The sequence below is a fragment of the Coloeus monedula genome (assembly GCF_965178545.1).
Source record: "Coloeus monedula genome assembly, chromosome: 1".
Lineage (NCBI taxonomy): Eukaryota > Metazoa > Chordata > Aves > Passeriformes > Corvidae > Coloeus > Coloeus monedula.
Genome location: NC_138781.1, coordinates 115288472 through 115309266, shown reverse-complemented (window position 1 = coordinate 115309266; position 20795 = coordinate 115288472). Strand labels below are relative to the sequence as shown.

At 40.1% G+C, this 20795-nt stretch overlaps 2 protein-coding genes across 3 annotated transcripts in view; one reads left to right on the top strand and one right to left on the bottom strand.

Moving 5' to 3' along the window:
* Positions 1-991: 991 nt before the first annotated feature.
* On the bottom strand, positions 992-10947 carry RNF125 (ring finger protein 125; the record flags this gene model as incomplete). The annotated part of the gene is given in 5 exon segments (XM_082283917.1): positions 992-1090; positions 1982-2001; positions 2004-2007; positions 2009-2132; positions 10940-10947. Coding segments are annotated over 5 exon segments (255 nt in total).
* Positions 10948-18506: 7559 nt separating this feature from the next.
* Positions 18507-20795, top strand: part of TRAPPC8 (trafficking protein particle complex subunit 8) — a 52818-nt gene continuing 50529 nt past the window's right edge. For both annotated transcript variants that reach the window (XM_082296372.1, XM_082296371.1), the window contains exon 1: positions 18507-18736. In XM_082296372.1, coding sequence (XP_082152498.1) covers positions 18580-18736 — 157 coding nt within the window. In that variant the 5' untranslated portion in view covers positions 18507-18579. The remainder of the gene's footprint in view (positions 18737-20795) is intronic.

Sequence of the window (20795 nt, the reverse complement as noted above, 5' to 3'; positions counted from 1 at the left end):
AAACTACCAATTCTCAGGAGTGCTCACTGAGTATCGACACCTCTTAGCAGAGGATTCCTACTCACTTTTCAGTGCAGAAAATGGTATTGTTGAATGGTGGAGAAAATTTTTCAGGTCAGTGCAATTTTCAAATGAGAGTGGACAAATGTTCAAGTTTTTCTGAGCATCAGAACAGTAACTGAAAAGGAGATAGGTCTGTCTTCAGCAGCCTGAATAATGTCTCACTTAGGAATTTACACAGCAAAGAGTATAGGGACTTTAAATTCATAAATAAAAACATTTCAATAATGATATCAAAATTGCTTCTTATCATTAATGGACAAAACTGAAGGCCACTGAACTTCAAGACCTGAGTAATTTTAAAATGGCTACACGCTTAATTGAATTCTCTAACAGGTCCTGCTCTGAAAGAAAATGAAAGGAACAGAGAATTTCAACTTTTGACAATCAACACACATGTATTTTTTAAATATATATATTCTTCCTATATACTATAAATATATTAATAAGAAGAGCTGCCAATCTTCATAATTCAAAATTATTTCAGAAGAACAAATTCTTAGGAGAGGGTCAATTACATTTAGATTATGATCAGTCTTATTCATTTTTAACATTTATTCATTCATAACATTTTCAAGGAGTTTTATTTGAAAGTAAACATAATTCTCCCCCAAGATAAACAGCAAAAACTTTTCAAAATATGGCTGTTTGTAGAAAACACGTGGAGCTAAATTCTATCAAAATACTAAATGCCAGTAAAATGTATTCTTTTGTAGTCATACACAAAAAATAGCGTCCATCTTCAGTACTATTTGAGTATTATAATTTTAAAATGTTAGTAAAGGATTCATGTTGAATTACATGAAACAGAAACAAGTCCAATTAAAACAAAACAGAACAAAATGAACAAGGAATTCTTCTACCAAATTGAATTTACTATGTTGGCATAACAAATTTAAAAGTGCTTTTACAATGTCTTCAACACTGAGGTCTACCTTGTTACAGCATCTCCAACCTTCTGTATATGTCCATATTTTTCTAAGTATTTTTCATAAGTTCTTAAATGAGGTCTCATTTTACTCAGACATACCTAAGCAGTGAGAAGCAGCAGCTTGTTATGTTTTATACCATGACTGCTTAATGCTAAATCATCACTCAATATTTTCTAGTTCAAACCTTATTACAATATTGTGGCTACACCTAGGGAAGCCACATATACCTAGTTCTTCCACTACTGGCTCAGTTCCTCAAGCATTTTACTACTGTCTCAGTATTGCACTAATCTATTATATAATAATAACGTTCAACTTATAAAAGTAAAGTCCATTTGGGTGAAATAATTATTATATTGTGGTGAATTTATTTGTCCATTATATTGGCTCTTAATATTTTTTAAATTAAATCTGGAAGGCAAAAGGGAAAAAAAATTTGTTTGGGGAGGGGGACCCTCCCAGATCACATCTGGCTTGTTTTTCATGATGAAAATCTAGACCAACTGTGCTATAACCAAAAAATATTCCAATGTGAGGGCCTGATTCTGACCTCAGTGAAGTCTTGAGCAAAACTTTCTTGTAGTTTCATTAAGGAAAAAAATTGGATTTGATATTGCTGCTGCTACTGGCTGTCTGATTTCCATGAACTCAGAACCTCCTTATAACAGTGAAGTACTGTACTTCTGATGAAGCACAGTCATCACAGTATTTTCTATGTCCTTTATCCAGTCAAAGGCAATGTAGGGGGTCAAGAAGATTCAGCTCCCATAGGTTTAGATCTGAGCTTAATATTTGCAACGGCACTGACAGAGTGTTGTAGAGCTCTTTTAGATATGAGCTTGATGAATTACAAAAATTTATTCTTCCATCATTATGCTGGTGGAATTTCTGTTTATACCTGTCATTAAAAAGGGATCTTAGTAGTGTTAGTTCTCATGCATGGATACATCTCTGGAATTATTTAGCAGTTAGTTTTCAAGGCTGCAAACCCATGTTTTGCATTCTGTTCACTTTCAGTGTGTACTTTCTGTCTTGGCAATATCAGTGGCTGGAATTCCTTCAGAAGGAAGATAAGTGCAGCAGTAAGGACACATCCATGCCATACTCTTTAAACCTGCAGAAATACAGAAATGACAGAATCTATCCATAAAAAGAAACAAAACCAAATGCTTCAAAATAGGCTTTCAATAAGGCAGGGTATATAAAAAAGAATAAACATTTTGCACCACATGACATCCCTGGCGTAATATGCAGGATATTTGTTCTTAGAATATGTTGTTAAGATTGTACATATTGGTCCTGCAGCCCTGCTTGCATCAAGCAGAGCACTGAAAACAGACAAGCTGAGCCTCCTGGTAGCACCAAAATGCATGTGAGTGTGAGGATTCACTGAGAGCAGAAGTGAGGAACTCATCCCCCATGGGCCAGGCAAAGCCTGCAGTCAATTATTTGAAAGCCTGACATCACAGCAAAGATTATTTCAGTTTTGTAGTGTTGCTGCTGGACAATGTCACAAATATGCACACGAACAGACTACTGAAAGTCTTCCTGAGCCCAGAAATAGAAGAATACTTCATGCTGCTCCTATAAGGGACAACCATTTGGGGGTTGTCCTGTGCAGGGCCAGGAGCTGGACTTCATGAACCTTGTGGGTCCCTTCCAACTCAGGATATTCTGTGATTCTATAAACCATCCAGGTTGTTGAGACAAGGCAATTTCTCCAACAGGTGATGAAGTCAGGAGCTGGAAAATTACATTCAGAGGTTTTAGGCAGCAGTTGCAGGGGAAGTGTTAGGCTGTTGTGTGGCAAGTTGTTCCTTGATTTAGCCATCTGGGGTCTAGCTTGGGTATGGGCATACCTACCTCTGGGAGAATTTTAGCCACTTCTCTGGTTTTAGGAATAACCACAGATTGAATTAGTGGTCACTGCAGCTGCTTTTGAAAGCTTTTTGTCAGGTTTTGTCAAATTTGTAAGAATCAACAGATGAATTTGGTGAATTTTCTTGCAGAGATATAGAAAAAACATTGCTGCCCTTTAAAAACTCCATGCTGCCTATTGAAAACTCCTGGTGCTAATGGGAGAGGAAAGAGCCTTTCTTCTCATTTGCTTACTGCTTTCCTCGTGTCGAGATAGGGATCTGAAACTCAAAATGACAGCCTGGGGGGCTGCATGGAAGGACGAAAGAAAGGATGCACACTGACTGACTCACTGACAGCCCCTCTGGCTTTGGAAGAGCTAGAAGCTGTTGTACCAGACTGCAACCTGCAGTGTATCACAGGCTTTTCCTCAGATACTTCTACTCGGTTGGCCATTTTAGAACAAATCCACCTGTTTTGCCCGTTGCTAAAATGCTAATCTTTGCACCAGAACTGCTAAGGCGGGAGTCCACATTGCCCCCACCAGCTCTGCTAAGTAGAAGGCAGCTCCGGCAGAGAGTGGGGTTGGATCCGGAGGCAAAACCTCAAACCACTGTAAAACAACCTGCCAAGCTTGCCAGAACACTCTGCAACAGCATGTCTAACATACTTAACAGTCTGTGATCGATCTATAGGAGGATTTCAGATACAGTCTCTTCTTTGGAAGCCATCATCATCTATTGCTCCACGGAGCCCTATAAAATACAATCAAAGCCTTAGTCAGACAAAAGGTGGTATTTTGCAGTTATTTCACAGAGGTATAAATGATTGCACAAGGTGCAAAGAGAGTACGGCAGAGACCCAACATGCTCCCGGTCCAAGGATAAACTCTGAATTGTTACACGCTGTTTGCCCTCAGGCAGGTTTTAACTTAGATCATTCCTGTACTTTAGACAGGGTTGAAAAGGTTTCTTTGTTTCCCTGAGGAACAGATGAGTCTTCTATAAATAACCCTGTACAAGGTTCACAAATGCTGTCTGAGAGCTTTCCCCTTTTAATGTAAGAGAATATAAAATCAGATTACCTTTTGCCAGCTTGGTCACTCTCCCTCTAAAACTGTCAGTAGCAGGAAAAAGGATAAAGGATAGAAGGATTGGTGAAGAACGACTGCACTCATGCATTATATGCAAATTGTCTTTTGATGTTAGCCAGTGATTTCTTCTCTTGACTATAAAAACATTTTGCAAAAAATTTCAGTTTCAACCACAAAAACTCCTCCACCCTTGACCCAATTTATCACTTTGTTTGCTCAGACCGAATCTAAACCCATAAAACAAATAAACAAACAAAACTTAACACAGTGCAGCTAGATTAAATAAAACCTAAGTACCTCAGGATATTGACTCTGAACACTGCTAAAGCCCTACAGTTTTTTCCCTTCCTGTCTAGCCTCCAAACAATTGCCACGAGTCTCTAGCCAGGGGCTGCCTAACACTTCCCAAATCCAACAAAAGCTAATACATTAGTTCATCTAGGAGATACTGAGGCTGCTCTAAACAGTTGCATTTTTAGACATGCACGCATATATATGTGTGTCTCAGCTCAGGAGCACCTAATTTTTCATAGTCTGTGACCTGGCATAAATAGCGAAAACAAGCCCAACCAGATGAATAGCGGAAAAGATGCAACTGCTTAGCCAGGTCACTGTTGGGATGGAATACTGCAAAGCTGACTAAGCTTCTGAGGCCAATGAATGATCCTGGAAACAAAGGAGCTCAGAAACATGCAAGGAAACCTTTCATTCTTTTTTCTCATTTTTCTTCCCCACCCCCCCCCCCCCCCAGATTATTCCTGAACACTGGCTTAAGTGACACTTCTGCCTGCCATTATCAGCAGGAGGAGGCCTGTGCCAAGTGCCAGGCTTGGAAAGGGAGTAACTGTGGAGCACAGATGTAACTGACAAGGCATTTAAAATATTGGTAGGCAGGGGTAGTTTATGTCAAAACTGATGATTCAGTCATCGACTACTTTTAAAACATATTTTCATTAGCACTGGATGATGCCTTTTCCTGGTCTTAAAATCAAGAGTCAAACACGGTTAGAAGGGAAAAAGGGATTTTACCCTGGTATTTATTTTAAGGATCCTTAGGTGCACCGTGTCCAGGTGGAATGCACCCAAATGCACACCACAATGCACACCCCCAAAAGATCTGGTATAACATTATAGGTCTTACTCATTAGCATATCTATCAAAAATTCCCCAATGAGAGGCTCCTTCCCTTGGATGGTTCTATCTTGGTTTACAGAATGTGTTCTGGAGAGACTTGGGGTCTGGGGCACACTAAATGGGATCCCTTAACTACAAAGCTTCTAAAATGTTTCATCTCCTAGCTTGACAAACAAGTCCAAGAATGTAGGCAAAAAGCACGACGAATACAGAAGTTGTAAAAAGGTATAAAAGGGGTATAAAAGAAAAGGCAAAAAATCATCATGGCATCAGGAGATGGCATTTTCTCAGCTGTGGGCAGCTGTGGCCCACATTCCTTGTGCCAGCATGATGGATCATCACCTACCGCTGTCAGAGGAAATAGGGAAAGACTTAATGGCTAAAAATGATGAACAATGACAATAGATATTTCAGAGAAATTTATTTTGCTCTATTTGTAAAGGTTATGAAGGATTCTAATTTTTATTTGTTTTCAGCCTGTTTTTTCTTTACCTAGATGATAACTGTGATGGGGATGTCTGTGGCAAATGACAAGACAGGGCAACAGAAGACATGAGACATGTCCTTGTGTTGACAAACAGGCACAAATATAGGTTAATTTTAGTGGAAGTTAAGGTGCCCAAGGAGTGTTGAGCCATGGAAACAAAGCTGTGATTTTTCTTGTCATATTCTCTCACATCATGCATCCCTGTGCATGGAGCTTCTCTACCCACAGTGGAAATGAGTGCTGAAGCCAAGCGAAAATCATGGAAGGAGTTGAATATTTAGAAACATCACACGGTGATCTTAATGCATCTGTCAAAGCAATCTACCAAAAGCAACTGTTGGGTTGGTTTTGCCTGTGATGAAGAAAAAGAAAAGCAGATTCTTCTAGGTGTCCTCAGGCATGTGAACACTCGAAGAACAAAGATAGTGTTCCTACTTATTTCTGCAAGTACTGGAAAATATATGATACATTCAGTAATGCACTTAAGTGATTTGGGATCTGTCTATGTTCTTCTCATTTGGCTAAAAGTTGCTCCATTAAATACAGTTGCAGTAGGTTTCAATATCTTTTGGGCAGTGTATTTTTTATCATGACAGAATATTATTCCTTATTATAGAGAAAATTTGAATATAGAATCATAAAAAACTAATATCTGGTTATTTATTAATATATTTTCCAATATCCAATGTATTTTCTGCAGCTTGATATTTTTACAGAAGCAAAGTCAAGTATGACCCACTTTTGAGTAAGAAATAAAATGGGAAATGCAGTAGACTTGGCACCTCCAAGATGAAAGCATCAACACATTCAGTTATCTTTCAGTTTGCATCTGGCCTGCAGTAAAACTAGTAATCTCCTGTCAAAGTGATTTTCTTGGAAATTTCCATCACAGATTTGGTTTTGGAGAAGTTATCAGCATTTTCTGGGCCCAAACGCTGCCATGATTATTATCTCATATAAACAGCCTTTACAGTCATGTTATTAACTTGCTAAATCAAACATGTAATGACAGCAGAAGGATAGCAATATTTCCTGTGCTTGCTATTTACTCCTATGCTACCCCACTGATGAATAATAAAAGTAGATCTAAGAAGAATTGTATGTCATCTTAGGTAAAACCCGAAAAAATCAGGATAGCAGCATGCATTGTTATAGAAACTGCAACAAAGTATGTTCCAGCACATGTGAAGTCTTGTCAGTCAGAATCAAATCAATGAATTTCCTCTGACAGCTACTGGTTTTCTTTAGTATCCAATAAATCATGAGGAAAATACTAATACCATGCCACTGGTTGAATTCTAATTTTGTCTATTAGTGCATTACATTTGGTGTCACTTGGTTAAGATTTAGATCTGAATTACACCCAAATTCAATTTCTTTGCATATGATTGCATTAATAATAAAATGTGATAAAAGGTCATTAGCCACTCAAAAATAATTAAGTGTAAAGATTATTAAAAAAATCAATCAGGGACTAAATCTGTAGAGTTTTTCTTCTGTTAAATCACACACGCATTTAAAATCTGACTTAATGTAAGAATGAATAATATATGGAAAACATTAAATCAGGAAAGTTAAAAGTAAAGAGCTAAAAAAAAATACAAAAACCCCCATTAAAATGCCCAGCAAATAAGCCCTTGGGTGCCTGCCAGTAATACGTGAAAGTAGAAGTGGCATTGTTATTGTTGATGTGGAGAATGGAAGTCTCATGAAGACAGTGGTAAAACTGCGTTAGGGATTTCAGGGTTTACTGATGATGTTTTTCCAGTACTCAATAGATGGCACACATGGAAACCTGATTGTGCTGGGAATGGCTGGAATGATCACACAGCTGGAAGACTGTGGCGGCCTGAAGACACAATGCTCACAACCAATTACACCAAATGGGGTCACACAGAGAACAGGCTCAGCCAAGCTCTGTTACATGTGCACGTGTTTATGGCTGAGTAGGCATTTACAGAAATGTTTGCATTTACTGAGATACACACATACAAAATAAATTGTCTACATATGCCTGATTTTAAGTTTCCTAGAAAAAAATAGCTAAGAAGTAAGAAAAACTGAGACTATATTAGAAGGAGAAAATTAACAATATTAATGAAAATTAGGGTGTATATCAGAAGACTTCATTACATGGTGTTAAGCAATATTTTACATATTAAAATGAACAATTTTATTTAAAACTTTTTCTGGAAAAGGAAGGAAAGACAATAGTTAGAAATAGATAGAAAACAAAAATATGTCAATAAAAATTATCACACAAATCCAAAGAAAATTCAAGCCTAGTAAAATGAGGGACAACAGAAGGAAATCTAAAATAAAAACACAAGAAGGTAAAACTGCAGGTAAGATTTGGTGCTAGATTGATAGGAGAGTGCTAATGTTAGCTACAGTACTTAGGAAGGAGCAAAAGGATGTATTTACATCTGATCAGGGTACTGAATAATTTGCCAGGCCAAAATGGAAATGTAAGTTTTAAACTGCATTAACAAAAACTCTAAAAATAAATAAATATTCTAAATGGAAGGAAGAGAGGACTTTCATGCAATAACCCCAGATGAACTGGCTGAAGAGTTTTCTGTCTTGCTGTTAATCATTGTTAATAATTCTGAGCATGCAATGGAAAGTCCTCCAATGCTGGACTCAAACAACATGGTTGACCCCATCAGTTATAAAATGTAAAAGATGAAGTACTATCAATAGAAGTATATTGATGCTCACTAATTTGGTTTTAGAAACAGGACTTGGCAAGCTGAATTCAGGTTGTACTCTGATGAGCTTCAATTATAATTGGGTTTTGTAACTGCTGATGTAATACACTTCTGTAGGGTATTTAACTTAGTCTTTCATGGCCTTCAAACTAAGATAAATTAACATTATATAATATAAATAAGATACTCGGGAAATAATGAATGCTGTATGACAGATCTTACAAAGTAGCATCAGAAACATACATACCTGACCTTACTGTAGGTAATAGTTTAATGAACATTCTGGAAACAAATATACAACCACCAAGCGACTGCATTTGCAGATGCTGAAAGCAGAGATGAAGGGATAAATCACAATGGCAACGGACATTGCACAGCGCAATCTGGATTCCAGGATAAATTGGACCCATTCAGAGAAAGCGGATCCTAAAATGTCAAGTGCAATCTCATATATGCAGGGGAAAAAAATGTGTGCTGTACTTCTGGAAGATTAACTAGTGGCTGAACACAACCTGGCAGCAGGGCGGAGAAGCAGCGTGCACTTCCCGGGTAGCACTGCTATCAACGAAGGCAAATGACTTCTGATGGGAATAACAACAGGAAAAACTGAAAAATAGGAAATTTGTTGCATTAGATTCACTGCTCTTAAATGCAGAGCAAGTGAAAGAAATTCTGCTAGTGCAACTTGAGTGAATTTTTTTTTTTTTATTCAAGGCATAGCATATATCAGATAACCTGTGCCCACAGATAATCTGCACAAGGACAAGGGGTTACTCGAAGGGGATGAGAAACAGGGCAATGGTTCCCAAGCAGAGGATCTGGGATACATTCTTCTGGTGTAACCTGAGCGTGCATATAATGAACACTGCTGTTGAACCACAGGGCATTTTCCCACCCACGCAGAAGCTGTGGTTTTACAGTTGAGGATACATGTTGAAGCACAACAAGGGATGTTTGTTGATCGACCTAAAAAGAGCACACCAAGTTGCCTTTCCTCTTTGTTCCCTTGTCCTAGTTGAAAATGCTAAGCTTCTAGAGGATTTCCTTGTATGAGTTTCCTGTCATTTATGCAAGTCAGAAAGAGGCAAGGATTTCCTACTCCCAAAAAAGAGACATTACAGCATGCACGTATGTCAGGCAGCAGTGCTGTTGCCTTGAAACATGAATTTTAATTTCAGTGAGCTTATTTGCATCATGACCCTTCATCTATTTAACTGATTTTAATGACACTATTATATGAGAAAGTAATCTCTGACAATTATATTGTTTGGTGTAACTTTCTAAAACCTTAATGTCTTAACCTTTGTTAGAGTGAGTCATAAAATTAAGTAATTGGGTAAGGTCAATTGAAGTAGACACATGGTGCCTGGTGAAAACATGTGTTGACATGAAGCTGGTTTTACAAAATCATGGTGTAATTTCTAACTTCTGCTTGTACCTTGAGACAAGAAACTATAGTTCCCCCAGGGAAAACCCTTGTGAATAAGAAAATATGGCTGAAAAGATAAGCCACGTAAATACCGGTATCTTCAATGGCTAGGATTTTAAGAGAAGGTTTAAAATCCTTTTGTTAATTTATAAAATTACTTCTTTCATGGCCAAGTGGCAGTACAGTGCCCAAAATTTACTTTTTGGTATCAACATATAGGAAAACTTTTGAATCTTCCTTTGGTATTTTGATTTCCCCATTCTTCAAATTTGCCTGCAGCTCTGATCCTATCTGTAGCTGTGGCTTCCATAAAGATTCATTGACCATCCCACTGCAGTCACAAGAACCTTCCCTCCTGCCTGTCCTTCACCTACCCCCAGAGTATTGCTCTGTCATCCTCCTCTAACTGAGATTTGAGTCCAATGCTTTTTCCTTGCAGTATTGTCCTTCCAAGTCCAGCTCTGTTCATCTGTGTTCATCCAAGTCCAGCTCTGTTCATCTTCCCCCACCCATGTTTCTTTGCAACTCAGCAACCCATGTCTGCTGGCTTAGCTTTCTAGATTTGTCTTTTGTTTGGTCATGTAATATTGCCTGACCAGTAGCACTCACTGCTTTCCTGATCAATCTGAAGTAGAGGTTATTTGCAATTAATAAATTATTTTTCTCTGTGTGAGAATGCATGTTTGTGTGAATGTTCAATTTTTTTTCTGTATCTACTCTGCAATTTTCTCTAAAGAAACTTCTCCTGGGAAGGAACCAGCAGGCCTGAGTTGTTGCCTAGCTGAGGGATCCAGACAGTTTGATTGATCCACCAGGCTGGGCTTTTGGAAAGTGAACCAGAGTGAAAAGAGGCCCCGGGGAATCATGAATAGGAGGGGAAGGGGAAGCAAGCTATCACAAAAACTTTAAATTGCCTTACAGGGGCATAGCCACAGGGATCACACTCAGATTGGTGGCATTACACCTCTTTGCCTGTCGCAGCTCAGGAGCATATGATGACTTTGATGAAGTAGAGTAGGTATAGAACTAACAGTTAATTTCTGTTTCTCAAGAAATGACCTAATTAATTTTTTTTCCCCTTAAACTGGAACAGGAATTGAAATTTTGAAATCTCCTACCAGCTGGCATTTTGGGGGTAGAAAAAGTCAGCTGGAATGTGAAATACCTTTCTGAATTAAATGGAATTACTAAATGCAAGAATTTAAGCAGGCTTTTTAGAAGTGGTTTGGACTTTACCTTGCCATGTCTGGTACAGGACACAAGACATAGAAGAAAAAGAGATTATGTCCTCTGATCAGGGCTTTCTAATTTGGAAGTCAGTATTGTCATGCTGAATCTATCACACTCCTTTCCTTTCTCCATTTCCTTTCTTCCCCAAACAGCAAAAATATAATTATCCATTCAATGCTAGTTCTTAGTAGGCAGGATGGTTCTCTCATGTGTTTGCACTGTGGTATCTGGAAGCTGCTGGAGTGGAGTGCTCTGATTCTTTCTTTCACCCCCATCTCCTCCCAAGCTGAGGTCTATATCGCTACAAAAAATACAGGAGCAATTATGTCCTGCACACTAAATCCAGTGACTCCTGGTGTAATTCAGATCAGAATTAATTCCTTTGTGCTTCAAATTATAATGCAGCAATTGAGATGTTGAATAATATCATAAACTAAAATACAAATGATGACTCCTAAGATAAACAGAAATGCCCAGTAGTTATTTTTAATGCTGATTTTATTCAGCGAGCACTATGGTTGAAAGATAGTTAAAATGAGTAAAACTTATAGATTTTACATGCTGTTTGGCCAGTTTCATATTTCCCTAAACTTTCCAGGCACAGAGAATAAAAGGAATATGTAACTTTAACCTTTCCCAAGAGAATTTTTGATAATGCCATTAGTAAAAAAAGAATAAATCTCTTGAGTAGCATTTCTCATTTGCTTTTCTGCTCCTCTTCAATGACTTCTATTTTTTTTTGCCTAAAGTAGTAATTTACAGTGACAGAGAGTCTAAACCAGACACTTTCTAGGAATACAGTGAATTCTATTAATTAGAACCCAAATAACAAAATATTTGTTTGGAAACACTACTTCTCACACCTTAAAGCATACAGTAAAGACAGTTTTAAAAATTTCTGTCTCTTCTGTGGTGTGATAGATTAATTGCATCTACTTCACTATTGCAACTAGTAAACTCTGGCAAGCTCAAAATGGCCTTTCTATGCCTACCTATTGTTTCTAATGCATTGAAATACATTTTGCAGTGAAAATCTGAACTGCTGATTCAAAGATGAAATTTCTTTAAATGACAAGGAAAAGTTTATTTAGACTTTTTTATTTGTTTGGTCTCTTAAATGTGGTAAAAGGAGTATGTTTGTGGAAAGACAGAGAGGTGATTCTAAATATAGGAAAGACAGGAAATCTCAAATTGATTTTATCCCCTGGAGTAATATCTGGTGAACAATGGAAAACTGATATTATCAACTCACAGCATTTTGTTATTATTATTATTGTATGACTTTGCACTATGTAGTACTTTATTTACATAACTAAAACCTCAGCAAAAATACTCCTTGTGAACCAGGAAAATACTGATTTCTGAGTGAGAATCTACTGTTTGGTTCATTTTATCTTTTTCTGTCTCCAAGAGTAATTACTTAAATATGTTGAAAAGCAGAAGAGACAATTCGGTTGAACAGAAATAATGTGCCACAACTCTGTTTAAGGAAGAAGATGAAAAAAATGTAGTATTAAGATGTTTTGGCAAATTCTTCTGCATAAAGCACATTGCCATTTCACTTAAAATATACATAATTGAATAGTAATTTAATTTAGGGACTTTTTGTGTTGATTCACCTCAGGTGAACAGATGTAGTACATTCATGACTACCTCATGAAAAGCTCTTAAATCACATATCCATTTGACAATGCATTTTCACATCCCTGGCTGTCATTTCTCTATTATTGCTCCAGTGATGTTTTTTTCCCTTTATCTTTATATTGCTTAAATTTAACATCACTCTGATAGCTAAGTTCAGTGAAAGCAGAGTGGAATATGAGGAATCAGATTTAATTAATCAGTTTTAATTAATACTTTCAATTATTTGTCTACATTTTTGTGTATGTATACTGTAACCAGTGCTTGCCTTCCATCCACTGAAATGTACCTGCTTCCTTTGGATCCCAACCAAATCAAAGCTGCACACCATACTCACATACTAAGTCGTAAATACTGCAGTATACACCTTGTTATAGGGAGACATTACGTGTAGGGCTTTGGCATGTGCAAAGATGAAACTGCTTTGGGGAAATCAGTACAAATGTTGTTGACAAATGAAGAACCAGTCTGTTAGTCCTTTGTTAGTGTAGTGACTCAGTTTCAGCAAGTGGGGGGGCAACAACCCCAGGAATTTCCCTGACAAAGGGACCCCCAGAATCAGGAAGATTATCTGACTACAGTTTTAAAAAAAATTAGCAGCAAGGGTGACTGATTTAAGGTAGAAACCTCTGAGATAATTAGGAAAAAGGAAGTATGAGAGTGTGTGAGAGAGTGAGCATGAGAACTTCACTTTTTCTTACAAGGAGAGTGAGAATATCTGTATGTGTCCAAAGTTTTGTGGTGAATGGAACCAAGGGCTTTGTTGCTGAGTTTTGATCCACTTGTTTTACTTAATATCTTCTTTTTTTCTACTTGTCTCTCTCTTTTGTTACAGCCAGGCCCTATATTCATATGAAAAACTTACATTGAGTTTTCTTAGATTTACATCTCTTCATAAAAAGAGGCTGGTAATTTCAATGCCTTGGGGCAATACCGGCAAAGAATAGAAGATTGCTGCTAATCCTGGGCTAAGTCACGGGAGTGGTAGACAGCTATGGGGAACAAACGAGAGGTTATAGAGAATTATTACCTTGGAGTTCCCAGCCAGAGCAGGATCATCAGGAGCTACCAGCTCTTCCTAGCTCGCTCTAAATACGAGGAGCTGTTCACTGGAAGAGCTGTCTTACCATTTCTGGAAGGAGAACTGCATGACAACCCATTCCCATCCCATGCCATCAAGGGCATTGGGATCCTGAGTTGTCAGGGAGACTGTACCATTGATTCAGAAGAGCTGGAAGTTGACCTCTGCTACCACCTTGAAGCATGGCTGGGCAAGCCTTTCCCATTAATCCTTGCAGCTTCAGATCCGACCTTCTGCTTCAGCCAGCAGACTCTGTCCTGAGGATCGACTGGACCATGTTCCAGGCACTCTGGCCTTGGTATGCACTTGAGGCCCCTGGAACAGTTCCTACTGCCTTGCTGTCTAAAATCTTCTTTCAGAATTGTTTTTTTCATTGTCTTTTGGGAAAACACGTGTTGATTCAGCACAGGATGAGTTCCTCTTTCTTCTGTGCCCCTGTTGTTTTTCCTTTGTTTTGAAAGCTGCAGAAGGGCATTTTAAGATCTTTTCCTGATCTGTGGAAGGCAGTGAAACTCAGAGGGCTACTGATGCATGGCAGACTGCAGGAACCACAGCCTCAGACACCACAGCCTCTGTCTGGCAGCAATTCATCTTCCGTACCAGTGACTGCTGACACAGATGACCATATCGTTCAGGAGGCTTGTGAAGATCATAAGCAAATCCAAAAGTTGAGAAATCAGGGTCCCAGATTAACCTTGAGGAGTTACCACACAACAGCTAACTGGTTGTAAATCTACATTGGTACCTAACTTGAAATCATTTGTTTATTGCTATGGTTTGTTAAAAAAACCGTCAACCAACCAACTTCACCCCTCCAATAGATAGCTTCTTGTGTGATTTCAGCTAAATCTTAAAAATTTAATTTCAAGTTATGCTGCAGAGGATTACTGTAAAAGACATTAATTCTGTAACTCAGAAATCTGAACTGACCATAAACTGAAATGTACAGTTGAAGTTTGCAAGGAGCTGGGAGTCCATGTTGTAAGCTTTCAAAGATATAGTTTAGCCTGTAACCACCATAGGGAAACAACTACATCGCATATTTAAATGATTGCAAATGAAAGCATTGGATTCAACCTGAGATTGCAGCTCTTGTAATTCTATATTCTTTTTCCTCTGTTTTAAACCTACACAGTAGTACAAATATTATTTTATTAACAGATGGAAAAAAACCTTTCAAATAAACTTCCTCAGCAGTAGCTGACTTCAGCAGAAAGATCTAGTTTGGTTATCTGCATAAAGGAATCACAAAACTTAAAAGTTCAGGAAGCTTCCAGCCTGAAGGAGTAAAAAAGCAGGACTGGCAGCAGCACAGAAACAGCAAAGGGTGGAGGCTAAGCAGTTTCAACTCCAAATTTTACAGTCATGTTCTGGTTATTCTTAAAATTGAAGCAGTGAACATATTTTTCTGTCTCAGTGATGTTTGTGCTCTGATCTATTAATGACTCTTTCTTACTATTTGTTCCCTTTTTCTATTCCCTGATTAGGCCTCCCCTGTCCCTTTCCATCCTACATGCTCTGACTTCTGTTTAGATACTGTTTCCTTTGATCCATTGCTTTCTCTGTAATTACCAATATTTTCAGTTAAATAATTCAGATGGTTAAAACATGGATTAATAGCGTTGTATTATCCCTTTGTACTTCTGTCCACTGTCTGTCCTATCTATTTGTACACGGTCAGAATTTGAAAGCAAAATTGGCACACATTGGCAGACTTAGGATGCTACAAGTTATTAGCAATGATATGTTATATTCCTTCTAATGAATCTTCTGCCTTGTAAATAAAGATATTTAAATCCTAATTGACTTCCCCATTTTTTAGTAAAAGATCTGGGATACAACACCCTGAGCTGCTGTGTTCATTGAAGATGGGGTTATTCATCCCTCCTCAGTACTCCAGGCAAGTCCAAGGTTGCATCAAAAGGTTCTCAGTCACCACCCCTGGAGGTGTTCAAGAAATGACTGGACATGGCACTTGTCTTGGTGCTATGGTTTAGTTGACAAGGTGGTTTTCTGTCAAAGGCTGGACTTGATGATCTCAGAGGTCTTTCCCAACCTAAATGGTTCTGTGATTCTGTGGCCTTGTCTTGGGAGAGCAGTCCATGAGATGACAGAGCAACATTAAACTAGCATGACAAAACCAGTCCTTGGGACAGTGTCATACTGGGAGAGATAATCACAATAGAGAAATTTTAAGCACAAAATTTTTATTACTGGGTAGAAAGTAAAGGCATACAACATGTTTTCATTCACAGAGAATGAATTCTGAGCACACAAATGTAAGTTTAGAATTGCTACAATAAAAAAACCCCTCCAACACAATGACAATTAAAAAAAATGACTTGTCATTTTGTAGTGGCTACTGAAAATTGATGATAGCCACATGAAATTTGAATCTTTGCCAGAAACCTGAATCAAAAATTGAATCTCTGCCAGAAGGCCAGAATCATATCTGTTGATGGTCAGAATTTTCAATCTCAAGTCATGTGTGCACAGGATTGGGACTTCTGATCCACTTCAGTCTACTAGATATAGTAGACTACTGTATCTATATATAGTCTACTTGTGTAGTGTTTAGAAGTAATGGATTAAAAGGAATGGGAGAGAAGCACCATTCTCCTAAAGCGTCCATGTGGAGCTCCTAGCTTAAAGTATCTGTGAAAACATGACTTTGGAATAGCTCTGGGGAATTTCCAAATGTGGATAAGCAATAAATATTTGTGGAAGTTGGCCTTCCCTTTCCTCTAATAATCTATCAAAACCAAAAAACTTTTTTCTGCAATATTTAATAACTTTTCGATAACATTCCCAGGACCCAGTCCTGAACAATGGCAACTTGTATGGCCTACTAGATTTTGTTTTCTTACTGTCTACATTAAAAACTATTTTTTCATTTTCAGAGGATGGGCTTTTTTTGGTGATGTTTACAAGCCCTGTCCCAAGGACTGTCCCTGGCAGGGTGTTAAAAATCAGCCCTACTACCGCACTCCTTTTTTGTAAAGAACATGTTCAAAATTACTTATTTCATCATGGATAATCACAGTTGTCTTGCTTCCACATCACTTCCTTACTCAGGTGACAAGTGCAAAAGGATTCTGGATGATAATCATGCTTTAACACGCAAATCTAAAAAAATACATGGAGCTATTTCACCCCATTTGAATTTCATGCATACAACTAAGTAGTGACAGGTCTGCCAGAGAACACCCAATCAACTCCTTATTTTTTAACAGAATTACAGACTCACAGAAGGGATTGGAAGGGGCCACAGTGGTTCCATGTGGCCCAACCTCCCTGCTCAAGCAGGGTCATCCCAGAGCACATGGCACAGGATTGCATCCAGACAGTTCTTGAATATCTCCAGTGAGGGAGACTCCAAGCCTCTCTGGAAAAGCACACCAGATTCACCCACAAAGTAATGAAGTTCTTCCTCATGTTCAAGTGCAGTCTCCCATGCATCACTCAACCATTCTGGGGGGTTTTGTGTGGGTTTTTTGCGGTTTTATTTGGTTTTTTGGGGTATTTTTTTCTGCTTTTATTGTTTATTGTTGTTGTGTTGCTATTCTTGTGGTGTTTCATTTCTTTCTTTCCTTTTTTTTTTTTTTTTTTTAAATAAAACTGACAGAACTGCTTTCCTTTGGGGGAGGTTTTGGGGCCAAATGCCAGCCCTTGTCCCGCCACAAACCAGCTTCCTGGTGCCGGGGAGTCTGCCAGGGCAGCCACCACCACACTGTGCAAAAGGATTTTGTTTAATATCATGCTTTTAATGGGCAAATCTCAAAAAGCGAAGTTATTTTGCCCAGCTTGAATGTCTTGCATACAACTGAGCACTGACAGATCTGCCAGAGAACACCCCAGCAACTCTTTCTGACAGAATCTCAGAATTGTTAGGGTTGGAAGGGACCTTTGGAGATGACCCAGTCCAAGCGCCCTGCCAAGGCAGTGTCCCCTAGAGCAGGTAACACTGGAATGTGTCCAGGTGTGTGAATATCTCCAGAGAGGGAGACTCCATGGCCTCCCTGGGCACCTGTTCCAGGGCTCCGCCACCCTCAGAGTAAAGAAGTTTCTCCTTGTATCAAAGTGGAACCTGTGTTTTACTTTATGGCTAACCATTCTGGGGGTCTATGTGTGTAGTTTTATTCACGTGTGTGGGGTTTTGTTTTGCTTTGTTTTGGGGTTATTTTGGCATGCTTTATTCCCCCCCCCCTTTTTTTTTTTTAATCTCTCTCCACCCTTTTTTTGTTGTTGTTTTGTTCCCCCCCCCCCCCTCCGTTTTGTTTTGGAGTAATTTTGGCGATTTTTTTTGGGGGGGGGGGGGTTGTTTTGTTTTGTTTTTAATTTTCTAGTTTTGATTTGTTTCGTGGTTCCTTTGGCGCGCTTTTTTGTTGGTTTGGGGCTCTTCTTTTTCTTTTTTCCTGCTGCGTGGTCATTTTGGCGCTTTTCGTTGCTGTTTTTGGTCTTTTTGTTTGGGCTTTTTTTTAAAGCAAAACCGCCAGCACTGTTTTTGCGGGGGGCAGCTTTGGCCGCCACACCAGCTTCCCGCCGCCAGGAATGCCCCGGAGCATCCCACGGGCCCGCCGCCCGCTCCCGGCCCGCACCAACTGCCCGCTGCGGGGGGGGAAGCACACACCGCTCCTCCCCCCCCGGCCGGCCACCGTCGCCTCCCCCTCCCCGGCACGGCGCCGCCCCTTTCGCCCAATCACATGAGCGGGCGCGAGGGCCGCCGGGAGCGGGCGCTCCCCGAGGTGCTCGGCTGAGGCGCAACATGGCGGCGCTTGGCGGGCGCTGAGCGGGGCCGGGGCGGGAGCCGCGGGCAGACACCGGCCAAGGGAGGAGGGAGGGAGGGAATAATCCGGAGAATTGCGGACAAAGGTAGCGGGGCCGTCTCGGGCGGCCCCGAGCGGCGGCGGCAGGAACAGCAGCAATGGCCCAGTGCGTGCAGTCGGTGCAGGAGTTCATCCAGGACTCGTTCGTGCCCTTGGTGGCCGCGCTGTGCAGCGAGGAGGCGGAGCGGCTCACCCGCAGGAACAACCTCAGCTTCGCCGAGCTGGTCAGGCCCTTCTGCCGCCTCACTTCGGAAGGTCGGTGCCGGGAGCGGAGCGCGTTGTTTACACGGGGCGGGGGAGGCGGCGCCGCCGCTCCCTTCCGCCCGCGGCCTCCGGGGTCCCTGACGGCTGTGCCCGCCGGGGCTGCGCCGGCGGACGGGCCCGACGCCCCGCGGCGGCGGCCGCCCGGGTGGGTGTCACCTGGAGCCCTGACAGGCTTGGCGGAGACACGCGTTTGCCGGGGTTGTCGCAGGTGACAGCTGTTAAGTCAGCTTAGTTTCACTCGGTCTGCGGAACCTGGGAAGTTTGGCTTCTGGAGACATCCCATGGCTGAAGAGGAAGGTGTCTGTAAATTCAGCTCTTCCAGACGGATTTTTGTCTTCCATTAAAACCACTTTGCTGTTACCTCCCTAGTACTCGTGCCTGACTCTTGCTGCAGACTCTACTGGATTTCACACTTGCGGTCCCAGGCATTGAAAGTACGGCCAGTCTTTCAGAAACATTAATTATAATTTCAGTTGCAGGGCTTTCCTTTCGCTCGCATGTAGCTTTATCCTGTATACTTTTTTTGCTGATGTTTCTGTGAATAGGAATCGAGCTGCTTATGTGGCATCGGTAAAATGACCACGTGAAGCATCAGGAAAACTGGAGATTGACCACTTAAGAGAAACAATAGGATTTTTTAGCTATGGTGCTTTAACTTACTATCCGGAATTGAGGGTTTTTTTGTTTTTAATTTAAGTAAGCTATGCGTTTCAAGCTGCTGCTCATTACACTAGTGTACAGGACAGCAGTTTGCAGAGAACTGCTTGTCAGAGCAGTGATGCAATGACATTTGTCAGATTTAGTTTCTGACAGACATGTAGCTCAGACTTCAGCCTCTGCATGTCATGTGCTGAGGAAAGAAAAAGAAGCTCGTACTGTCATTCTCGGCAGATTTTTGCATTTCTCTTTTGAAAAATGGCAACAGCTTAAAAGCTACTTTGTGTTAAAAATCTGCCATAATTCTGTGGTGAATCTTAGTAACTTATCAACTGTAACTTGTTTATAAGTGTTTTTCATTTTGTATAGCAACACTCATGATTGAGAATGCAGCAGAGATCAAAATAATGCAGATGCTCACATCCTTAGAGTTCTGAAGTTAATTATCTCTTTCTTTTAGTGAAAGGCTCTCAAAATGCATCTAGCAAACAAAACCAGGCAGACTATTCGAAATGAAACATTCACTTTGAAGGATACTTAATGCTTGTGTTACTTAGTTGCAACAGTTTTGGTCCAATTATTGTGACACTTAAGGAACTTGCAAACCTGAATTATCCTCAGTGTTCCCTAAGTGAAACTTCTAAGTGGGTTTTTCTTACTGCACTGCTCTGTGTGTATTCTGATCCAGCAGGCCATGGGCCTGACTCCAGTTCCTCACATCAAGTGTGACTTCCTCTTCCTGCTCCGTGGAAGAAATGTTACTGCATGCTGTCTGTAAGTTCTTGTGTTGGAAGCAGCATGTGTGAGGGTAAGGACAGAGAGCAAGAAAGGCATGATTAAATGATCCAATCGTGGTCCAGCAGAATGTGCGTGCATGACATACCTCCACAACTGTGTGTTGTACTGCTTATGGTTGTATTATGATTATTATTCTCATATTATGTATGATTGTGATATTATGGTGATAACTGTTCTGGGATTCTGTGAGGAGCAGCGGCCATAAGCTGAAATACAAGAAGTTCTGCTTCAACATGATGAAGAACTTCTTTCTGTTGTGGGTGGCAGAGCTCTGGAACAGGCTGCCCAGGAAGGTTGTGGAGTTTCCCTCTCTGGAGACATTCCAAACCCACCTGGATGGTTCCTGTGTTACCTGCTTGGAGTGACCCTGCCTTGGCAGGGAGGGTTGGAGTAGATGATCTCCAGTGGTCCCTTCCAATCATAACAATTCTTTGATTCTCTAATTCTGTTTTGGTGTCTTCATTTCTAAGCACAGTTTTTCTTACGGGAGTGTGAAATGCTGTTCATTTGGAATTAATCCATCTCTCTTTACTTAGTGACTATTTCATTGGATTTGTAACATAAAATTGGATTGATTGGTATTTCATCTCTTTAG